Source organism: Musa acuminata, chromosome BXJ2-2, assembly GCF_036884655.1.
Source record: "Musa acuminata AAA Group cultivar baxijiao chromosome BXJ2-2, Cavendish_Baxijiao_AAA, whole genome shotgun sequence".
Taxonomy (NCBI): Eukaryota; Viridiplantae; Streptophyta; class Magnoliopsida; order Zingiberales; family Musaceae; genus Musa; species Musa acuminata.
The window spans coordinates 18,029,894-18,053,377 of record NC_088339.1 but is presented as its reverse complement, the minus strand read 5'-3'; the positions used below and the strand labels follow the sequence as shown (position 1 = coordinate 18,053,377).

The window sequence follows — 23,484 nt, the reverse complement described above, 5'->3', positions numbered from 1 at the left end:
CCAGTTATCTCGATGTCCCTCTCGAGTAATCTATGACCGAGATTATTTTGGATCTGTGTTTAAAGGTGAATTGGTCTCATCACAATCTCATCACGATCCGATTCCCATAGCACAAATTCATGGACATCACAATATATTCATACAACAGATAATATAAAGTGATAAAATATTAATTAATAATAATAAATAAAAATACTGTGTCTCAAGTCACATGTGTCATCACTCACGTGATTAGCTTACAGGGCACCTATGACTAGCAATCTCGATGTCCCTTTCGAGTAACATATGACCAGGATTATTTATGATCTATGTATAAAGGTGAATCAATCTCATTATTGTGATCTCATCACGATCCGATTCCTATTGCATAGATCCATGGACATCACTATATATGTGTGTGTGTGCGCGCGCAACAAGTAATATAAAGTGATAAAATACCAAAATATAATAAGCAAAAAGAATGCGTATCATGTCACACGTGTCATTACTTACGTGATTGGCTTAAAAGGCACATATGACTAGTAGTTTCACATAAAGAAATATAATTAAACTCATTTTTGTCTAAAGTGCAAAATAAAGCGTTCATCGCTTTAGCATTCATAGAAAAATCTTCCTCCAAATCATTCCATTCGTTCATTGGTTTAGAAGATTTTATTTTCAATAATATTCCATAAATTAAAATCCATAGAAACAAGAAAACTCTCATTTGTGTTTTCCAATACGTGTAGTTTGTCCAATTGAACATAGGAGGACGAATGGTAGAGTGACCCTCTATATTATTAGTAAAAGTTATTCTCTTGGGTATTATACCAACTGAGAAAAACTTGACTCTGATACTAACTATTAGGACCGTTTTGGCACTAATAGGGGGGGGTGAATCAGTGCTTTCGAAAAATCTCGTTAATTCGAAAATCTCATTCGATAAAGTCTGTATTGGAAAAATGAGTTTAACTTGAAAATATTAGTAAAGTAGTGAGCAAGTAAATTAGTTTGTAATATAATAACATATATAATTTAGAGTTATTGTTCATTTTTGCCCTTATTGTTTTGGCCAAGGACCTCTTAAGCCTTTATGCTTTACTCATGTCTAAATAACCCCTACATTTAAAAAATTATAACATCTAAGCCCCTCTCATCAAGTTAGAGTTTACAAATATTAGAGTTTGCTTACATAGCATGCTGGCTCATAATAGATCATTAATATAATGATACAAGTAATTTAAGTTTTTTTAAAAAATGAGACCTCTATCAATAGCGGGAGGAGGCATCATTATGGGAGTGACCACCATAAGCAGCACCAAGCCACTGTTGCCTAGTAGGGCATCATACACATGCAACCTCCCACACTAACGGTGAGCTCAGGAGCTTTCGGTCATGTCTCAAGTAGATGTGCGTCGACTAGTCCAATGTTAGGCATATAATGGTCTCCCAATCCCTCTTCCTCCTCCTATGTATTTTTATCCCCATCGCCTCCCATTTCATCCTCTCCTGCGCTCCCACCCGTCGCGCCTATGACGTGATGATCTAGCTCCCTCACTTCCACCTCCGGCCTCTCCTACCTCTGCCTCTCCACCTTTGTCCATCGTTATGGCCTCCATCGTTTTCTCTTCAATAAGCTAGTCAGGGAGAGCGAGCGGGTGCGGGAGGGTTACATAGACCAGCTCAACCGCTCCTTCAGCTTGCTCTCTGTCTTCATGATGTCGTGCTTCGCAGGGGAGGTGGCTTACAAGGTATGATGATACTCATCAAGATCAGAGCAAGTGTCGTTCATGGTGGTGGGCAACGTGGTGGCATGTGCCCTAGAGCTGGTGAGTGACATCCGAAAGCTCTTGAGTTCGTTGTCAACGTGGGAGAGGCTGCGTGCGTACGATGCCCTATTAGGCAGCAGTGATTCGGTGCTACTACTAGTGGTTGCTTCCATGACGATGACTCCTCTCACCATTGATGGAGGCCTCAATTAAAAAAAAAAAATTAAATTATACATGTTATTATATTAATGGTTTATTATGAGTTAGCATACTACGTAAGTAGACTTTAACATTTGTTAACTCGGATATGATGAGAGGAGCTTATATAATACGTTATTGAAAATGTATTGGTTATTTTAAATATAAGTAAACTAAAAAGGCTTAAGAGGTTTATGGCTAAAACCACAGGGGTTAATATAGACTTTAATCATAAATTACATGTGTCATTATATTAATGATTTATTGTGAGTCAGCATGTAACATAAATAGACTCTAACATCTCTTAACTCAAACTTGACGAAATGAGTTATGTTTTTGAAAATGTAGAGGTTATTTTAGACATGAGGAAACCATAAGGACTTAAAAAGTCCATAGTTAAAATCATAAAACTAAAATAGATCTTAACCCTTTTTAAATCACTAATAATGTATTGTAATTGATGGTGATTGAGATATTTATGAGATGATATTTATATGTTAGTTATATTTTCTCCTAAAATAAATTTTAATTTATTAAATGACATTAAGTAGTAAGTTCAAATAATAATTTGAGATGGAGATAATGAGTGTCAACAAATGAACATAACTTTTGATGAAGTTATATCAAAACATTTGATGAAGTGATAAAAATATAACATGTTAAAAAAATATAAAATGATCTAACTTCTTTGAGTTTTTTTCCATGCTTAATGTTAACATAAGACTTTTACGATTATTTGGTCATGATGTAAGTAATATTGTATCAATGATTATATTATGTAGAAGAGAATACAATAAAAATATCAAACAGAAAAAAGTTGTGTGTGCATAGAAGAATTATAACTAATTATGATGCAAATTTTTTCATGCTGAAAACATAATAGATATTTATAGTTTCGAAGATGTAGACAAATATGAAAAAAAAATTCTATTGGTGTAAAATAGGTAGATAGAGGTCCTTCCCCATTATATAGTAATATCGTTGAATTAGTTTCAACTAAACGTGGTGTTTTGTCAGTTTATTAAAATGAGATATTATATCGTGAATTATTTCATTTGGATAGTTGTGGTGTCTTCTTAGAGAGAAACAAAGTGATAAATATGATTAGAATTGACAAGTATTTTCTTGAATTATAGATTATAAATTCGATTAGAAGAAGAATTCTTTCTGAAATAAGATTTATTTACTTTATAAATAGCATATGTATCTAAAAACCCTACAGAGAGTATATAGAGGAAAAATAACTTTTAATTCTTCTAGGATCTTATCTTGTAGGTTTAGTGATATTGAAAGAAAAATAATAATAAATCTTTATTGGAGAGTTTATAAAGGATTTTTAGCTTGGACAGATTCATTTGATATAGTTGATTTTTTTTTCTTATAGTGAAAATTCTAGTTTTATTAATATTCCACTTTCGAACTAAGTAAATCTTACATCAACATTTTAAATTTATGCTTTTGTATTAAAATTGGATTTTTTTTTTTTTTTTTGGTTTTTTTGTTGGCATTGGGTCTACTCCCCCAACAACAAACAACCATCGTTGTGGCTATATGGAAATTCAATGTCATATCTTTTTATTTCCTTGCATATCAAAATTTCCCAACTCAACATGGGATACACATTCGTCCCTCTCTTCAGTCTCTTTGCTTTGTAGTAAAATTTTCTTACTTCCTGTCACCATAGAACTTATCATCAACGGCACTACAATAGTATATGCCTACGACTTTTGCTTGTTTAACGTAATTTCAAAAAATTACATCAAAAAAATTATATATTTACCACAATTTGACAATCCGTAACATATAGATTAATCTCATATTACAATTCAACTAACCGAGGCGTACTAGAATATGAATCTATACTCTTAGTAACATATCTTTTGATTGTTTTAGCTTCAGTATCATTTTCGATGAGTATTAAGCCTTTGATATAGCAATAAATTGAGATGTCATGCCTTAATTGTTTTTCTATCTAACCCTATACCTAATTTTATTCTCATTATTTTCAAACCCTATAAATAGTCTGCATTTCTCGAAATTAACTTAGGATTCTGGACTAAAATCTGACCTTCACCATTTATCCTGAAAATATTAATAAATCTCCACTTCCTCACAAAATTAACTATAACAAGTAATGTTTCATGTGTAATATTAACTATAACAAAATTAAAAAAAATGATATGAAAAGTTATACTAGACTATACATAAATCAAAGTTATATTCCATATGTTACTACTAGACATAAATCAAAGAGTAGTCGATAAATATCTATTAGCTCTCAATTTTTTTATTATATAAAAAGCAAACTATTGAGTTCATAATTTATAAAACAATTTTGGCATATCTATATTTTATAAACTTAACCTTGGCATACGCTTCCATCAGCACGGAAAAGACAGCATTGAACGAGAAGAGAACTAGGCAAGGCTGGTGCCACTGTATGGAGGGCTCAGAGAGAGTCTAAGACCGGATACACGAGAGAATAGGCCCATGAACCAAAAAAGAATTAGCGATTCCACCACCGGAGATAGAGCTAAACAACTATAAACCAGGGGCCTAGGTACTCCTATAACATTTGGTATGATTTTGCCATGTTGGACTCTACAAAAAGATTAGCCTAATCATAGTTTTGTTCAGAAATAATGCAACTACATCTTTTGAGATTATCAAGTACTGGAACTCGATAGATTCAACACACTTACAAGCATATAACTATATTTTATGTCATAACTAGGTTAAATGCAACGTGGAAATCCACACGCCTACAGTAGTTCTGAAAGAGCAAAGAAAACGATTTATCCTAGACTGCATAGGTTTTAGTTCCTGATAAAGTCCCGTGGCATTGCATAACCCAGGCAGAGACCGCTCACGTCAAGAAAACACCACAAAATTCAAGCATGCTGCAGCAGCTGCAACTCTCCACACAATATCATCAGATGCAACATCTCATGGGATCAAAGTCCATATCCATGGGAGCAGGACCTGGAATCCTACTTCCAGAGGGACCTCAATCTGAAAAAACTGACAACCTAAGCAAAGAATATGAACAGACATTTAATGGCTAAGAATGCTGAGTCATCTGAAGAAACTCAATATACTGTAATCTGAAAGTGGCATTATAATATAGAATGCTGGGGATTAAAGCATCATATCGGGAAACTCGGTTGGGCCTTCATAAAAAAAAACACACACACACACACACTTAAAAAGGCACAAAACTCAGTAGAAAACTACAAGGGAGCACAATAACCATAACTTTTTGCCAAGGCCACCAAGAGTAGCAATGTCCCTGTACAACTAGACCAAAAGGATGGCAAAGAGAAAAGCTCCAGAAGACACCCAAGGCACTACTGCCTTTCTCCATTATTTCCAAGTTTTTTAAAACAATAACCGGTGACCTCAAGCTGATGTGTTCTTTCTTGCTGCATAAATTCGATAAGCACCAAGTCCTACAACTGCTACAGCAGCTCCAACTGCTAGGCAAGAAGCAAGGAGCCTTTAATTAATACTCAATTAAGACAACAGATTGTGTCAGTCAACAACCTATGCTTTTAAGGCTTTAAAAGATACACAAAGTCACTATCGGTAATTCATGTAACTGCAGGCATGCATGTATACATGTAAATCATGAAGATAATCCATGTTGGTATAAATGCTGATGAAGGCAGGCATGAATGTCACTATAACGCAGGCATGCAGATAGTCAGTCAACAACCTAGGGTTATTGGTATTTTGTCTCCAACACAAATTCTGACAGTTTTTTTGTCACCATATCTTCTAATTCTCACAATGTTTTATTTTAAATCCTTACATACCATAATGCCAATCTCGTTAATGTCAGACTTATACCAAATATACATTCTATCTACTTAATAATTTTCTATATTTTCAACTACCACTTAATTTATTGTAACAGATTAGATGAATTATCATTTTAATCATAATAGCATCCAATACTTCTAACAAAATATTCCTATGTTTAGCTATTCTAACCCTATGACCCTTGTTCTACATAGCATCCATGTTAAGATTCCATTGAGCACTACCTATATAGGTTAAGTGAGAATACATTTTATGTTTAATCTGAAAAGTTCTACACTGATAATCAACTAAAGAGAACTCTACTTTTCCTTGGGCATGAACTGACTACAAAAATACATCAACATAGGGTAGCAAAATGGCTCTATAAATAGCAACTGAGTTACAAAACAAATTGATCTGCTTTAGGACAAGATAGGCATACATATTTCAGCAAGATATTCAGTAAATGAACTTTACAAGTGCATTAAAGGAAAGATTGGAATCATTATAAAAAGAACAAGGAGTATCCAACTAATTCATATGGAGAACCAACTCTAACAAGTAAAAGTTCTTGCATGTGATATGTTATTTGAGAAAAATAAAATACAAAAGAGCATGAACAGGCTTATGCCACCGGACATATAAACACAAAATTCCAGAAAATGCAGTTTATTTTATTTAGAGGTTCCAAATAGTACCTGAGACAAACATAAGAGAACGATTAACAAGACGGCGATAATGCTTGCGGCTTTTGCCAGCTTCAGTTTCAGGAATGCTCAGATGGGGCTGTTGTGCAGCACTAACTATCCGGCAGAATACATCATTGTGATCTCTTAATTTCACACTGATGGGTATAGGTGTCTCAATCCCCATATCCTGGCTTACCTGAAGGAACAATGATAGAAAATTAGGGGCATCAGTCATAGCAAGCATATCAAAACAAATTTTAATCAGTTACACAATAGGGTCAAGGAAATAATCAACAAAGAAGATTGACTATAATGTATCTTTTTTTCTTTTTTTGAGAATGTATCAACAGTTGCAGATACATACAAAACAGAAACAGATTCATCATTAACATGGTAGCACTGAAACCTGTATAAACATACAGTAATAACTGGAGGGCCAGGCAACCCTCGCTATTCATGGTAAGATCAGTTCAAATAAAGGTTAAAATATGCAAATTATCATGTAGTAAGTACTACCTAATAATTAAATACTTGAATAATCTAATTAATAAATTAAATTGGAAAATGCAAATGAGTGTCAATAAAGATTATCCACAAAAATACCCTTGTTGAATCTTGTACAGCCAAGGGATATGGATCAAGGTCATCCTTGGCAGAAATAATAAGGCAAGGAACTTCAAAGCCAGTATTTTCCCCATGAGAAGCAACTTGCACAAGCAACTCCTTTGTCCTCTTCCACGATTCTTCATCAGAACTACAACAAAGACAAGGATGATTATGTGTAATTCTAAAACTAAAAAAACCAAAACAGTACAGTCGCATGATGAACTGAAGATAATTGCATAAAATTAAGGAAACCAAAGTTATTCAGTATTTACTAAGCTTGAATCAATATATAAGAACGTCACCGAGGAAACAGGAACAAATTCAAATTTTCAAAGAGTCATTGATGAAGAAGAACAATTAGAAGCTTGTTCCCCACTTGCTTATTTACCAATTGAAAAGTAGAGATCTGATGCATGAAGCAAACGGCAACAGAAATATAAGTCATGGCAGAAAGCAATAAACTAAAAGTTGAATGAAATACTAATAAAAACGAAAAAGATAACAAAGTTTACTCAGCCCATAGATTGCCATGCCAATTGGCACATTTCAGCATGTATTAATAGTAAACTTGCGAGAAAGGAATCTGCAAGTTGGTCCGCTCAATTGATTCCTTAAGTTTGGAGATACAGATATCACTTTCAGTTTATGGAATTCCTCTGCACCCTCTAGAAGTCGGTCTTCATAACACCATGAAACAAGTGAGAATGGACTTACTGGAAAAGATGGTCCATGACCCAGTGTTACTCTAAATTGTATCTACATCCAAATCCGTCATAGACATGCAATGACTGTGCACCAATGTGCACTGGATTGCTGTTAGTGTTGTCATTGTTGTGCCTTGTTGCTACTAATTAATTCAGGAGAGGGGATCATGAGATCTCAATGAAAACTACAAAGTTCACAATTTCATGTACCAGTACTGGTCCAACCCATGTTCTGCTACTGTACCAGTCGTGGCTTGGACCAGTCATGTGCTGATACTGTACCAATGATTGTGCATCAATGTGCACTGGATTGCTGTCGGTGTTGCTATTGTTGTGCCTTGTTGCCACTAATTAGTTCAGGATAGGGGATCATGAGATCTCAATGAGCAAAAAGTCAAAAATTTCGTGTGCAGGCACTGGTCCGAGCCATGTGCTGGTACTGTACCAGTCATGGCTCAGACCAGTACAATAACAGTCTGCTCTGATGTACCGAGTGTTGGTTTGCCGGTACATACCGAATCCCATAAAAGCCTAAAACAGGTTGAAAGAAAAAACAGAAACTGCTCGGTACAGAGCCTGTACCTCTCTGTACCAGGCATACCATAGTACCATAACATATCCATCTTGCAAACCTTGCCACATGTACCTCTAAACCTGAGACAAACCATTATATAAGTTAATGGTTTTGCCAATTTGGTCCAGTTCACTGCCAATTTTGATATAACTTCTTTTTTGACAAAATACCATGCTGAAAAATAATTTTTAATTGAATTTCCTGATTCAGGTTTGCATATAACCAAATTAGTTTCTCCCACAAATTAAATTGAATATGGTGCAAGTTGAACTAAGCATAATTAGACTAAATTTTTAAATATATATCTGTAATAGCCAGTAATTTCAATAGGCGCTTGGGCGAGGCGAGGCAAGGCTCGAGCGCCTCGCTTCATTTCCAGGTGGCGCGCTTGAAAGAGGCCAGGCGTCGGGCACTTTGGGCGAGCGCCCGGGTTAAACCAGGCGACCGAACCAGTGTTTTAGGTCTGGTTCGGTCTCCGGTGCTTTAGTTGGTTCAATCGAACTAACTAAAGCACCGATATCCTTCCTCTTGCGACTTCCCTAACCCTAACCCTCTTGTTTGAGTCCTTCGATTGGTGGATAATAAAAATAAGCCTGTAATGGGATATATTTATGAGGCTATGGATATAGCAAACGAGACGATTAAAAGGTCTTTCAATGAAAACGAAGAAAAATATAAGAAAATTTTTACAATCATTGACGAAAGATGGAATTGTCAACTTCATCGTCCCTTACATGCAACAGGATATTATTTGAACCCTAAATTCTTTTATAAGATTAAATCTATTGAGTTTGATGTAAAAATTTTGGATGGGTTATATCAATGCATTGCAAAATTAGTTTTAAACTTGAGGTGCAAGATAAGATTATTCGTGAATTATCTCTATATAAAAATGTCGAAGGTCTTTTTGGAATTCCAATTACAGTTCGATCTAGGACAACTACATCTCCAGGTATTAATAATTTGATATAATTAATTTCATCTATAGTATGTTACTATGTTATTGCTAATAATAACATAAATTTTGCAACTAAATGATGGAGTCTATTTGGAAATTCCACCCCAAACTTGCAGCAATTTGCTATCAAAGTACTTAGTTTGACATGTAGTGCTTCGGGTTGTGAGCGAAACTGGAGTGCCTTTGAGTATGTAAGGATCACTAAATATTTTTATTTCAATTAATTTATTTATTTAGATATATATTAATATATTTTTAAATTATATGACATAATAAATTCACTCAAAAAGAAGAAATTGGTTAGAACATCAACGATTACACGATCTTGATTACATAAAGTATAACCAAGCTTTGAAGGCTCGTCATGATTTGCAAAATAGAATTGATCCAATCTCATTACAAGATATTGATGATCCAAATAAATGGTTGGTGGGAGAAATGGGTGCCAACTTGCAAGATGTCAAAGACGAGCTTGTATTTGAAAATGATAGATTGACATGGGGAAATATGGCAAGAGCTTCAAGTGCTGGAAAATTATAAACATATACAAGACAGATGACAAAAAGAAAAATGAATCCAAAAGCATCAAGCTTGGCTCCTGCTATGGTTGAAAACATAGAGAATGAAACATATTTTGATGAAGAGGAAGAGGACGAATTCAATGAAGATGATTTGTATAAAAATGACAATAATATTGATTATGATGAATGACTTTGATGTAAAATTTTATTGTTTTGAATTTTGAGACTTTTTGTTAATGTGACATTATGATTTTGTACCTTAGATTTTCTTAATTTAATAGTATATTTTTATTTAAATAATTATATTTATTAATTATATTATATTTTTTATATTTTAGCATCTCGCTTCGCTCGAGTGAGCACCTAGCACCTCAGGCGTTTTGAGACCTTGACGCCTAATGCATTTTAAATCACTGGTAATAGCATATACTTTTAGCAAACTACAGAACTTATTTTTTTTTCCTCTTGTTGAGTTGTCAATTGGATATGCAACACTACTAGAACCACAAATGATAACTTTTATCAAATGATATCAGTTCCTTACTCCCCAATGATGTCAGGTGGTATGGGTCAATATACCGCACAATATTCCGATACAATACGGTCCAATTAGTCACCAAGCATGTGTGAAACCGAGATGATATACATGGTTTGGACATTTTGCAAGCTTTATAATACCAGCTGCCTCATGAAATATCCCGAAAGAATTAAGAAGAATCTTCAAATCTAACTGTTCAAGTCTTACCAACAGTGTTGTTGTTGGCTGTCCTTCCACAATCTAAGTGACTCGATGTACCGATAATAGTGCTACATGGTATCTCACAACTAGTGTCAATGCTAGTAAAAATTATCAATACCTATTCAAGTGTCAATGACTATAGCACTTATTAAACTCTTAATTGTACTATTCTAGTATGAAAGACATTATAATTTAGAATTTGCATCTTTAATGTTTCTAAGTTATTCTACAAACTTAATTTCCATTATTTCATATTTTCATAACATTAAAATAATAAGTACATATTGTTTTCCATTATTCTTCTTTATTGAACAACCGACATGCAATTACATCAGATTCTCATGTTTCTGTCTAATAATAATTAGGACAGAACCAACAATTGAGCATTTACTCAAAATTTTACCATAACATTTGGTATCTAATCTTAAAAACATAAAAAACCAGAACATAAGTTAAAATATTATTATAACAACAACAAAAAATAATATATTTAAGTCACTAACCCTAAAAAGAATTGGTCCTTAATGAGTCCAGTTTAAACCTGTGAAAGTCCGGTTCACGTCTTACCGCCCAATAAGCATTGTACCAAAACAGGATGGTCCAAGCATCAGTTCACAATCTGAATGGTAAATACCAGCTAGTACATACCAGTTTGAGTGAAATGAAGAACATTGGTACTATCTTCTTATTTAGTTAAATATTCATCAACTGTACTCCAACTTTTTTAACTGTTTATTACTTATTATTTAGTTAAAAAATTGAAAGAATTTTTAATTACATCAAGTGGCGTATATGACACTCACACGTGGGCTCGAACCTAATACCTATCACTTGTGCAATAATGCACTAACCAATCCAAATGTCTCAACGGAAACATAGCTTGAATTTTTTACTTTATAATGTTCATATATGTCTTTGGACTTTCTTGTGAGCATCTGCTACTAATGTACAGGTCTTGCGCTTCTTATACATATCACAAGTAATCATAACAGAATTTCTAAATTTTATGAATAATAAAAATATGCTACATCAGGCCCAAGATTATTGAACCTAGCAATGAAATAGAACGATGAATTGCAAATGAGCCCATTACAATGGTCATCATACTATCCAGTGATTAAAAAAGACGCTCAGGCGCTCGCCTAGGCGCTCGGGCGAGGCGAGGCGAGGCCCGAGCGCCTGGGTAAACCAAGGCGACCGAACCAGGATTTTAGGTCTGGTTCGGTCCTGGTTCGGTTGGTTAGTTGGTTCAATCAAACCAACTAAACCGATATAACCCTTACCCAACCCTAACCCGCTGCCGCTACCACTCCCGATCCCGATCTCGCTACTCGCCTCTATCGCTGCTCGCAAACGCTGCCTCTGTCGCCGCTCGTGCCTCCCGCTGCTCGCCACTGTCGCTGCTCGCAAACGCTACCTCTGTCACCGCTCGCGCCTCCAGTTGCTCGCAAACGCTGTCGCTGTCGCCGCTCGCGCCTCCCGCTGCTTGTCGCTCCCGCTCCCTTTCCCACTGCCGCTGCTGCTGCCGTTGCTCGCCGCTGCCGCTGCCGCCGCTGCTTCCTCGTTTCTCAGTCAGCAGGCTCAATATACAGTATACTGTTAATATTAAGTTTCTTTGAAATGATTAATTTTCAATACTGTTAATAGATTTTTCTTAATTTAATAGCATATTTTTATTTAAAATTTTAAATAATTATATTTATTAATTATATTTTATATTTTTATATTTTAGCGCCTCGTTTTGCTCGGGCGAGCGCCTAGCGCCTCGGGCATTTTTGGACCTTAGCGCCTAGCGCTTTTTAAATCACTAATACTATCCTTAAAAATTATGCAAATAGATATGACCATCCACATAGCTCATGTTGGCAGAAAATCAGAAGCTATGAATAGACTGAAGTGCAAAGCATAACTCACATGACAGAACCCTCACATGTATCAGGGAGCTTGCTCACTGATAAGGTAGAAATGTGAAAAAAGGAAATAAAATGTAAAGCCAAGATAATTTGTACGAAAAACAACTATATGCATGATATGAACAAATGGTGGACTTAAATAATCAAGGCAGATTATGACGTTATGTAATGAAATTTTACAATTGATTTTTATTTGCTAGATGTCCAAAAAACACTTGAATTTATGCAACTGAAGATGCAAAAAATGTAGATAAACATTCTACATGTATGTGCAAAATATAAAGTAATGATTGGCTCAATTTATGCAACTGAAGATGCAAAAAATGTAGATAAACATTCTACCAACACGTGCTACAGATACCAAAGAACAAACACTCATTTCATCAATCAGACTGAAACTATCTTTCTAAATCTAAGTGATCAATTATTTTTGAAAAATACAAGGATATTAAGAATTCATCTGCCGAAGTTAAATGAATTCTCAAGTCTTAAGAAGGTTCACTCTGTATAATTCAAAAATTGTTGGAATGCACACTTATAAACAAATGAAAATATAAAAAGTTCATTAACTACAGCCAACAATTTAATACCTGTCATGAACAAATACAGCTATGTCGCAGGCTGCTAAAGACTCCTTATTAGAAAGGAGGTTCTTGACTTCAGTTTCTGGAATCTCTCGCATCACGAGTGTCTTTTTCTCACCCTTCATAAGCACAACACTAGAAATCAGAGATGGAAAAAAGAAACACGGAACTTGTTCTAGAAAACAAACAAGAAAATATACAGTTTCAAGATTCAGTTTGTTTTTTGCAGTTTATGGTTGTTTTTACAACCAAGTGAATTATCAGGTAGTGAAAACTGAAAAGACTATATCACTTCACAAAGAAACTATGGTTTAAAGTTTCAGCAATACTGGTCCGATAGGTGATTGCTACATAAACCAGGCAATCTCACATGGTCTGATCCAAAACAGAGCTTATTGCATGGTAAGCTTACTGTACCAACCTTATCGGGCGATAAGCTGACCAATGCAAAGCTATATTTGGTGAAAAGCCTAACGTTTGATATACTGGAACATTTTGTTTATTTTAATAAGATGTTGACAGCTGTTTCATCTTTTTTCTTTCCCCCTCCATCTGTGTAACCTCCTATTCTCCTCATCTTCTGCCAACTAGTACTAATCTGTACCGATACTCGGTAAGCTATATGGTACTAGTACTCATGGTTCGCCTTACTAGTCCATACCAGTATACCGACCAGCCATCAATATGATATGTACCAAGTCATACCAACGTACCAACACATGGTATGATAGGGTATGCTGATATACCAGCATGTACCACCCATACCAGTCCCCTATCAGACTGGTACATACTGCTCCGTATGATACATACCACCCGTACCAAGTGATATACTGCATTACAGTGAACCTTGCTAGTACTATGCCAGTCCAGCTGCTGACCAACGTTGGCACTGGACGGAAATTTTATTCAATGAGGGCGACACAATAAGCTGTACCAGAATATAATTTAATACAAGCTCATCTAAGGGCACAAATATCATACAAACAATTCTCAATTGATGCACCATATCAGACAACTGGTCGTATTGTGAATGTGAAACAGTCTAGTAGAGAACACAGGTCTAGAAAGATAGGCAAACACATATGAAAGATGCAAACAAAGGAAGAAAATGATGAATTGGCAAGAAACTTGTAATTCTTGAGTCTCGAAAGATGTAATTTTCTAATAGCCAACCTATACAAAAATATAAGCAAAATCTATCAAGTATGAGAGACAAGATATCAAACAATTGCTAAGAATGTGTAGTTAGCAGAGAACACAGGTGTGGAAGATAGGTAAATGCATGCAGAAAATGCAAATAAATGAAAATTAGAAATGTTTTGGCAAGAAACTCTAGAAAATATGCAAATTTTTAACAGCCTACCTATCAAACGATATAGTCAAGATTGTACAAAGTAAAATAAATTTTAGACAGAGATAAGCTAAGTTATTGTTCAGGTCCAAGCTAAAACCTAGACCAAATTCATTTCCAGATGGTTTCTGCTGGATCAGCAGTTCGGCTTTCAGTCTAGTTTCAGCTGAAAAGATCTAGTACTGTCATTTGGTGTAACAACATAATACAACCTCATATGCTACCAATATTTGAAAAATTGCTTGAAGTTATAACTCTACTACACATAAACACACGTCTTGTGTAAACCAGCATAAAAAATGAGCAACAGGCCAACACTAGTCTACATTAAGCCTCATATGCCACACACTAAGATCATGTTGAATCCAGGTTAGCATGAAATATGACGTGTGTCACGCCTTGCACACCACGTGGCAATCACACTCCCGACGATGTGTATGGTTTGGTATATGGGCACATACCTATTCACTGTGCTCTGTTAGAACCGTTTCGACAATAAAATGGGGGGTTGAATTAGTGCTTTTGTAAAAATTACGACGTTCTAGAAAATTTTCGTTCGATAAAGGCCGTATCAGAAAGATGTTTAACTTGAAAACATTCGTAAGAGTAATAAGCATAGTAAGCAAGTAAATCAGTTAGCAATATGAAAAAAAATCATAACAAAAATGCAAACCGATTTATAGTGGCTCGATCGTCTCGACCTACGTCCACTCCCAATTCCTCTTCACTCGAGGCTGCCGGCTTTCACTACCGAGCTACTTTCAACAGGCGAAGATCAACTATCCTCTTGTAACTATTTCTCGTTTTCACAAGTTTAGGAGACAACCTTTACAAGCCTCACACCTCTCTTAGACTAAGCCCAAAACTTAAAGAGGAGGACACTTGGCACTTTTCAAACTTTTTCAACTTAGAATCACAACCCCTTTCTACTCCATTTCTTGCTTACCCAAGCAGGAAAGAGTGGGGTATTTATAGATCCCAAATTGCTTCAAAAATGAAGTCAAAAAAGATCCCATCCCAGGTCCTGATGGTACCATCGCCTGTCAGACTGACACTGGGTGGTACCACCGCCTGACCTGGTGGTACCATCGCCTGGGCCAGCTATGGGTCATTGAATGGGCCTTCCACTTGGCCCAAAATAGTCCCAACTCAGGCCCAATGGGCCCCTAATTGAGTTAGCCTGGTTACACCCGAAACTAACTCAATTAAACCTAAACTACGTCGATCTAGACACAACCGATTGCAAACACAAATCCTATGTTATCTGGCATGTCATTGATTCATTCGGCACTTCATCCGAACCTTCGACACATTGTCCTCTCCTTCGGTGTATTGCCTGATCCTTCGACATGTTAACTCCCGCAACATCCGATCTTGGCGCAATGTCCGATTCTTCCAGCCCGATGCTCGAACTCACGACATGAAGTCCTTCTGCCGGCACATGGACCGATCCTTCGACCCGACGTCCAATCTTCTGATTGGCCCAACATATGATTCTTCTGCTTCAATCGATTTATCTTTCCATGATCGAAGTTAGTCCTCCGTCACTCAAACGTTAATTAGATCATAACTTCATCAATTGATTTCATCATCAAAATCCGAGATTCAACATACTCTGCTAAGTTCTTAATAATAAGCCTAAAACAAACAAAGGATCATTGCAATCTAAAATAGAATCTTGCAAAATAAATTAGAATAAAGTTCTACAATTGCAAAAAGAAAAAAGGTATCTTCCTAATATGCTTATGTTACATTGCATATGCATGGTTTAGTTTTCTTAAGACAACCACATGCATAAATTCAACTTGTATCTTAGTTGTATGTAGTCACTCTTTCATAAACAACAAATTAGAACTTTCTAGACCTAATAAATCACAAAAATAAACTTGATTTATGAAAAAATAATGATTAGGAAAAGAATTCCTAGCTTTCTACATCTGTACATAATTGATAAGTTCTGGGTATAAATGCTATTGGTTAGAATCATCAATCTTCACATATTGAGACCAAGCTAAACATTCAATATTCCATAATGTTTGAGACATGGTCTCGGTAATGTTTTGATATTAGATTGGACTGCTATTTAAGACTAAACCACCTTTAAATTTCTTTAGTATATCTTGACAACCTAGCCAACTTCAAACCAATCTAGAAAATTCTTGTTAATATAGCTAAATTTTTACTGATACCACTATTCTTGATTCATCTTTTAATGTTTCAAAAAGGATAACATGATCCCAGATTGTATTTGACAAATCCAAATTGATCAAGAACCTAAATACTAAAACATACCAAAACCTTGCCTGCAACTACGGAAAGAGGCAAAGAAATTAACATATGGTGCTTAAAAACTTGCGAACAATATAGCAACCAACCAGACCTGGAAACTTCTTATTTTTAATTGGCAATATATAAAATAAACTTCAACTAGAACAATTAAACATACATTACAAAGATTATAAAATCAGAAACAAAGGATTGATGCTTGTACAAGGCTACAAGCAATGAAGAAAATCCATTCTTTGTTAAGTTGCACTTACATTATGAAGTTCAACAACATTTGTGGCAAACCGGTCAGACATTGTGGGAGTATACTTCTCGGAGAATGTTCTGCACAAAAAATGGACAAATAAATTAAAACAAATGCCATACATATCAACTCATGTTCAAAGTGGACTTAGCTGTATGAAAGGACAGATAAGAAAAAATGACAAAAGGCTTACCTTCCAATAAATGAATTTAACAATGTGGTCTTCCCTGCATTTCTAGGACCAAAGACAAGACACTGGAAAACATTTCTCTGGGTTTGCTGCTTTTTGCGATCTAACCTCCTTTTTCTTGTTATATGAAATGCTGATGCAGGATCACCAGTGTATCCAATGTATATCAGATTAGCCAGACTAGCTGCTGGATCTTGAAGCGTCATGAGAGCCCACTGCAATGAAGAATATTCTTCCCATTAATAGAGCATATTAGATAATAGGTGCATCAAGGATTCCCTTTTGACAACCTTTCTGAAGCCAATCAAAAGATTGGGGGAAACATAAGGTCCATCAAGGATTCCCTTTTGACAACCTTATTTTAGTAATACAACGAGAAAGTCTGAAGCCAATCAAAAGATGGGAGGAAACATCATAAAACTTTAGAAACCTTCCACCAAACAGCAGCCGAATAGAACTAATCAGATAACAAGGAAAGGCCAGATTTAGAATATGTCAAAGGCATTTAGTAATCTGCAAAAAGGTTCATCAGCTTAAATACAAAATTATATTTAGCAGTGTTGGACCTCATGAGTCCAGCGGTTGTCAACAGATTAGCAACATCAACTTTGAACACACAGAAAACAGGATCCAGACAAATTAAGAAATAGGTGTTTCAGAAAAGTTATAAAAACACATGTGATTTAATGTCAATCAGATTAGCAACCGAACAGTGGACAGTAGTATGGTTGGACTGGCATTTAAATTTTTGCATGTAAGATCTGTTAAATTTAACAGTCACGATTTAGACAACACATACTATTAAGTTGAATAGAGTCTTCTATTCACATGTTGAGCAAAGCCAAGTTAACTCCCATCTCATAGAAGAAAAAGAAAAGTGGGGGCCTGCAGTCAGCCAGATGAAATCAATCCATTACAGTAAAACCAAATCGAGCATCAACTAAATCCTCATCTCCTCTTCTCTCTTGATCCCTCTTGACTCCTTCCAGTTGGAGAAAAGCTTCTCTTAGTTAAAAAATTCTTGAAAAACTCGATAGCAAAACCAGGATTTTAATTTGATTGCAGGAATTGCTAAACATATCAAACTAACAGAACATGCAAGAAATAGGCACCATGCTTTATATATTACTAAAAGTGTCTTCTTACAAAATAATGACCCAAAAAATTTGCTTGGTTAGTCATAAAAGAACCACCAACTATAAGCAAATATGCAAGTTTCAGTTCCCACATGAAACTTGAGCAGTTAATCTGTGGTTCCTTCATCCCATCAGGTACCTGATGCTTCCTCTGCCTACTTCTTTCCTTCCCCTTTGCAGTGCTCTCAGCAAAGGGTTTCACTGAAAAGATTGGCATCTTTGGTTTATTTTACATGTTAATCATGTTCAAAAGACAACTGGTTTTCCTAGTTGTGGTACAAAGCAGTCGAGTTGATTCACACTTTAAATTATAAATTAATACTGGGCGGTCCATAGACATCTGGTCAAACCAATATGTATTGCCATGAACAGACAGTATCCCACAATTTGGCAATCCTTGATCTTTGTGGATGCACAAATCATACAGATCATTGTTACAAATATATAATATATGTAGATGTACAATAATACATATCACCGTTACACTTATAACACAAGTAAAGAACAAGTGTACTGTATTTCTCACAAGGCTACAAAGCTGATAGAGTGGAATATATTTGTACACATGAATTTATGTAAAAAGAAAAAGTCATGTCCATAAATATGCACAACCCTTAGTTACCAAATTACTATAAAAATATACAAAACATGAGCACATGAGTGGATGTGTTTTTCATACCTAAGCATATATCCATAGGTGTTAAATATGAACAAAAAACTTACTCGATTACCTTCGAGTCAGTGACATATTTAAACGCATTTTCATATGAAATGCCAAATATGCAAAAGTGTGTAAAAAAATGATGCATAATTATTACAGAAGGACAAAGCATTAATTTTGAATCAACAATTCCTACTCTAGCCTTCACTATCTTCTGAAAAATTAATGTCATTATTCTACAGAAAACAACAACAGAGAAAGAGAAATATATCTTTTAACCTAACTAAAAACAGGCAAAAAAATAAGTAATTAAGTACAACTTACACAGAACCTTCAAACAAGTCCATACATATCATAAACTTTCAAGTAAAAGAATCCTTGAAGTGTAGACAAAACATAAAAGTATCATGATTGGAAAGACCTCTGAAAGAAATCCTTCAAGTGACAATCCTCCTAAAACATTCTTCTCGGCAGCATCTTTGTAAGGAGCTTCAGACCAAGGGCTGTAGAAAACAGAACACACTAAAGGGAAGGAACACAAAAATATAAAAAGGAAACAACATTTGGATTAAATATAAAGGAAACAGTAGTTTGCGGCTATAAGAAAAAAAGAAGTGAATGAAGGGAAGTTCAAGCTCATAGGATGATTGTAGCATTAAAGTTTTTTTTTTTCCATCATGCCCTAGTTTCAAACAGCATGGTAGATTTCGTCGAGCAACAACGAAGCAAGAGAGATTCTATAATATTAGTACAGGATTGACTCTGCCACAATGGCTACCTTCTTGATTATCAAGGAAGCCAGATCATATCTTCATGGACAAATAGCTTATTTTTTAAAACCACAAGCACCTGCTAGACCACAATTTATGTGGAATGAGTGGCATGATGAAGCAAAAGCTGGCTTAATGTAGTTTATTTCATTTACCGCTGAAGAAGCAGATGAATCTTGCACGTCATATTTGCTAAATACTTTATCCTATCTTCTCTTTATTCCTCTTTTATTCCCACCCATACTTTCCTTGTTCTACTGTATCTACTGAACAATAAGCTGTTGTTGCTGAAAAATAGGGAGAAATCACATATACGTACAACATTTCTACAGCACATATACATTTGAGTACAAGGCTTCGTGATACAACAGCAAGAACAACAAAAACATAACATCTCAACTATCTACAGTCAGCCACATAAATATTGTCATCACTGTGCTCTGTAAAAAATCATATCCTTAATCAAATTAAGTATTTAAATTTTTATTTATAGTTTCTAGTAAGGGCTTTTAAATTCTTCCTCTACTTGTACTCATACCACTAATTGTAATTCACCAATCTAATTACACATGCAGGTCTTGTTAATCCATGTTCATATCATGATTCTCAAAGCTTCACTTAGATGTTTATGAAAACAAAACATCTTCCATTTTTTTAAAAAACTCCATAGAGACACTTCAACATTCTCATCCCAGCGACACCAACTTTCAACGTAGTGATACCAACTTTCGATATAAGTTATTTTCTAACTGCTCAACACTCAGATCCATAAAGCATCATCGGTCTAAATATCTTATAGATTTTTTCTTCCAATCAAAATGGTTCCCAATGATCTCGTAAAACTCCTAAAAACCATTCTCTACATTAAGTTATTAACTATCCATTTTTTACTTTATGAATAATATATATGTAAATAACATCACCAATGTTGATCCCAGCGAGGATGACAAATGTGACGCAAAGCTACTTACAGCCCAATGTTTATCCAGTTTTTACTTACAACCAGTGTAAAACTACATCAAATCTCATGAACATGAATTTCAACTGATTTCAACACAATGTTGATCCCAAGCGAAGATTAAAAATGTGACGCAAAGCTACTTACATCCCAATGTTGATCCAATTTTTACTTGCATCCACCATAAAACTACATCAGATCTTATGAACATGAATTTTAACTGATTTCAACACAAAGCTAGATTGTCACCGGGAAGTGACGGGAAGCACCTTCACCACCAGGTGTCAGTGGACTAGAAGGTCAGTCAGAAATGGTCCATCACATCGACGCTCGGATGTGGTGCAAAGTAGGCAAGGATTCTCTCATTGCTTTGGACCAATGCGAGTAAAGAAGTTAGTTCAAGAACAAATGATTCAGTTAGCAACTTAGAATATAAGAACACTTTTAGAAAAGGGATTAGAATTATTAGACACTGATCAGAAGAATAATAAATACTATTTGTTTACAAGAGACTAAGAAGGTTGAAGAAAAATCTAGAGAGATTGATAGTATTTGATTTAACATTTAGAGAGATTGTTTACAACGCCAATGCCAATCCCAAGACCGAATAAAAATGATGGAAGGTTACGTTGGGTCATTGACAACCAACATAAAACTATGTCAGATCTCATGAACATTGATCTTAACCAATTTTAATATAGAGCTAGGTCGTCAACAGAAAATGACGCGAGGCACCTTCACAACCTAGATATCCCGAATTACAAACGATGAGCTAGGAGGTCGCCTATAAGCTGCCCATCACATCGACACCCGAATATGGTGCCTAGTAGGCAAGAGTTCTCTTATTGTTTTGGACCAATGGGAGTAAAGAGTTAGTCCAAGAACAAAGGGCTAAGTTAGCAACTTGGAATATAAGAACACTTTGAGGAAAGGGATTAGAAATGACAGACACTATGATCAAAAAAAGAATAAATATTATTTGCTTACAAAAGACTAAGTGGGGAGGGGAAAAATCTAGAGAAATTGATAGTACTAGATTTAAAATTTGGTATACAAAAAAAGTTAAACACAGAAATAGTATAAGAATTGTTGTTGATAAGGATCTTAAGAACAATGTTATAGATGTGAAAAGATTTGAAGATAGAATTATAATTCTAAAATTTATGAAAGGACAAGATGTTTTGAATATCATTAGTGCTTATGCCCCTCAAATTTAGAGCTAGGTCATCAACAGAAAATGACGCGAGGCACCTTCACAACCTAGGTATCCCGAATTACAAACGATGAGCTAGGAGGTTGCCTGTAAGCTACCCATCACATCGACGCCCGAATATGATGCCTAGTAGGCAAGAGTTCTCTTATTGTTTTGGACCACTGGGAGTAAAGAGTTAGTCCAAGAACAAAGGGCTAAGTTAGCAACTTGGAATATAAGAACACTTTGAGGAAAAGGATTAGAAATGACAAACACTATGATCAAAAAAAGAATAAATATTATTTGCTTACAAAAGACTAGGGACTTACGGTTTGGTTGTTGTTGTTGTATTGATAGTATTGGATTTAAGATTTAGTATACAAAAAGTTAAACATATGAATTGTTGTTGATATAGATCTTCAGAACAATGTTGTAGCAAGTGCCAAGGTCCTAAAATGTTTGAGGAGCTAAGCGCTCGCCTAGTCGCTTGACTGAGCAAAGCGAGACACTCTAAAATATCAAAATATAAAAAAATATAATATAATTGATAAATATGATTATATAAATAAAAATATGATCTTAAATTAAAAAGATCTAAAGTACCAAGTCATATTATCCATCTTCTAATAACAAAAATATCAAAAGACTCAAAATAATAAAGTTTTGCATCAAATTCAATCAACATCATCATTCTCAAACGTATCATCATCTTTCTCTTCCTCTCGTCCATCTTCACCAAAATATGTTTACTCCTCTTCGACAATAACAGGAGATAAGCTCGAGACTTTTACACTCATTTTTTCCTTCATCATTTTTCTTGTATATACATATAATTCTCCAACACCAAAGGGGTCTTGCCACATCTCCTTATGTCAAGCTGTCATCTTTAAATGCACGCTGATACTCGGCATCTTGCAAGTTCGCAACCATTTCTCCCTCAACCACTCATTTAAATCATCAATGTCTTGTAATGAAATTGAATTAATATTATTTCGCAAATCATAATGAGTCTTCAATGCTTGATTATACGTTATATAAACAAGATCATGTAATCGTTAATGCTCTAATCAATTTCTTCTCTTTATGTAATTTAAAAAAATTTAATACATATATCCAAAAAAGATTAATTGAAATAAAAATATTATGTTATCCCTACATGCTCAAAGGCACTCCAATTTCACTCATAACACACAGCACTACATGTGAAACTAAAAATTTTAATAGCCAATTGTTATAAGTTCGAAGTGGAATTTCCAAATAGACTTCATTCAATTGCAAAATTTACTTTATTATTAACAATAACATACTATTCATGAAATTAGTTATATAAATTTATTAATACCTAGGGATGTTGTCCTCAAGGTTTGTATCATTATTAGTTATAAAAATTTACTTTATTATTAGTTATATAAATTTATCATATATAAAGATAATTCACGTATAATCTTATCTTGCACCTCAAGGCTTAAAATCAATCTTACAATGCACTAATATAACCCATTTACAACTTCTGCATCAAACTGAATTGAAGTGTTCTTATAAAAGAATTTGGGTTCAAATAACATCCTGCTGCATGTAATAGACGATAAAATTAACAATTTCATCTTTCGTCAATCATTACAAGTATTTTCTTATACTTTTCTTCTCTTTCATCAAAAGAC

General features: G+C 34.8%; 1 protein-coding gene across 2 annotated transcripts in view; it reads right to left on the bottom strand.

The window, feature by feature from the left end:
- Positions 1 to 5,041: 5,041 nt before the first annotated feature.
- Positions 5,042 to 23,484, bottom strand: part of LOC135605181 (mitochondrial Rho GTPase 1-like) — a 32,005-nt gene continuing 13,562 nt past the window's right edge. The window contains exons 8-14 of one of the 2 annotated variants that reach the window (XM_065094965.1): positions 19,325 to 19,406; positions 17,110 to 17,321; positions 16,927 to 16,996; positions 13,042 to 13,154; positions 7,040 to 7,190; positions 6,446 to 6,632; positions 5,042 to 5,422 (exon numbers count right to left, since the gene is read on the bottom strand). In XM_065094965.1, the coding sequence (XP_064951037.1) occupies positions 5,346 to 5,422; positions 6,446 to 6,632; positions 7,040 to 7,190; positions 13,042 to 13,154; positions 16,927 to 16,996; positions 17,110 to 17,321; positions 19,325 to 19,406 (892 nt within the window). In that variant the 3' untranslated portion in view covers positions 5,042 to 5,345. The remainder of the gene's footprint in view (positions 5,423 to 6,445; positions 6,633 to 7,039; positions 7,191 to 13,041; positions 13,155 to 16,926; positions 16,997 to 17,109; positions 17,322 to 19,324; positions 19,407 to 23,484) is intronic. The other variant, XM_065094966.1, reaches the window with a different exon arrangement.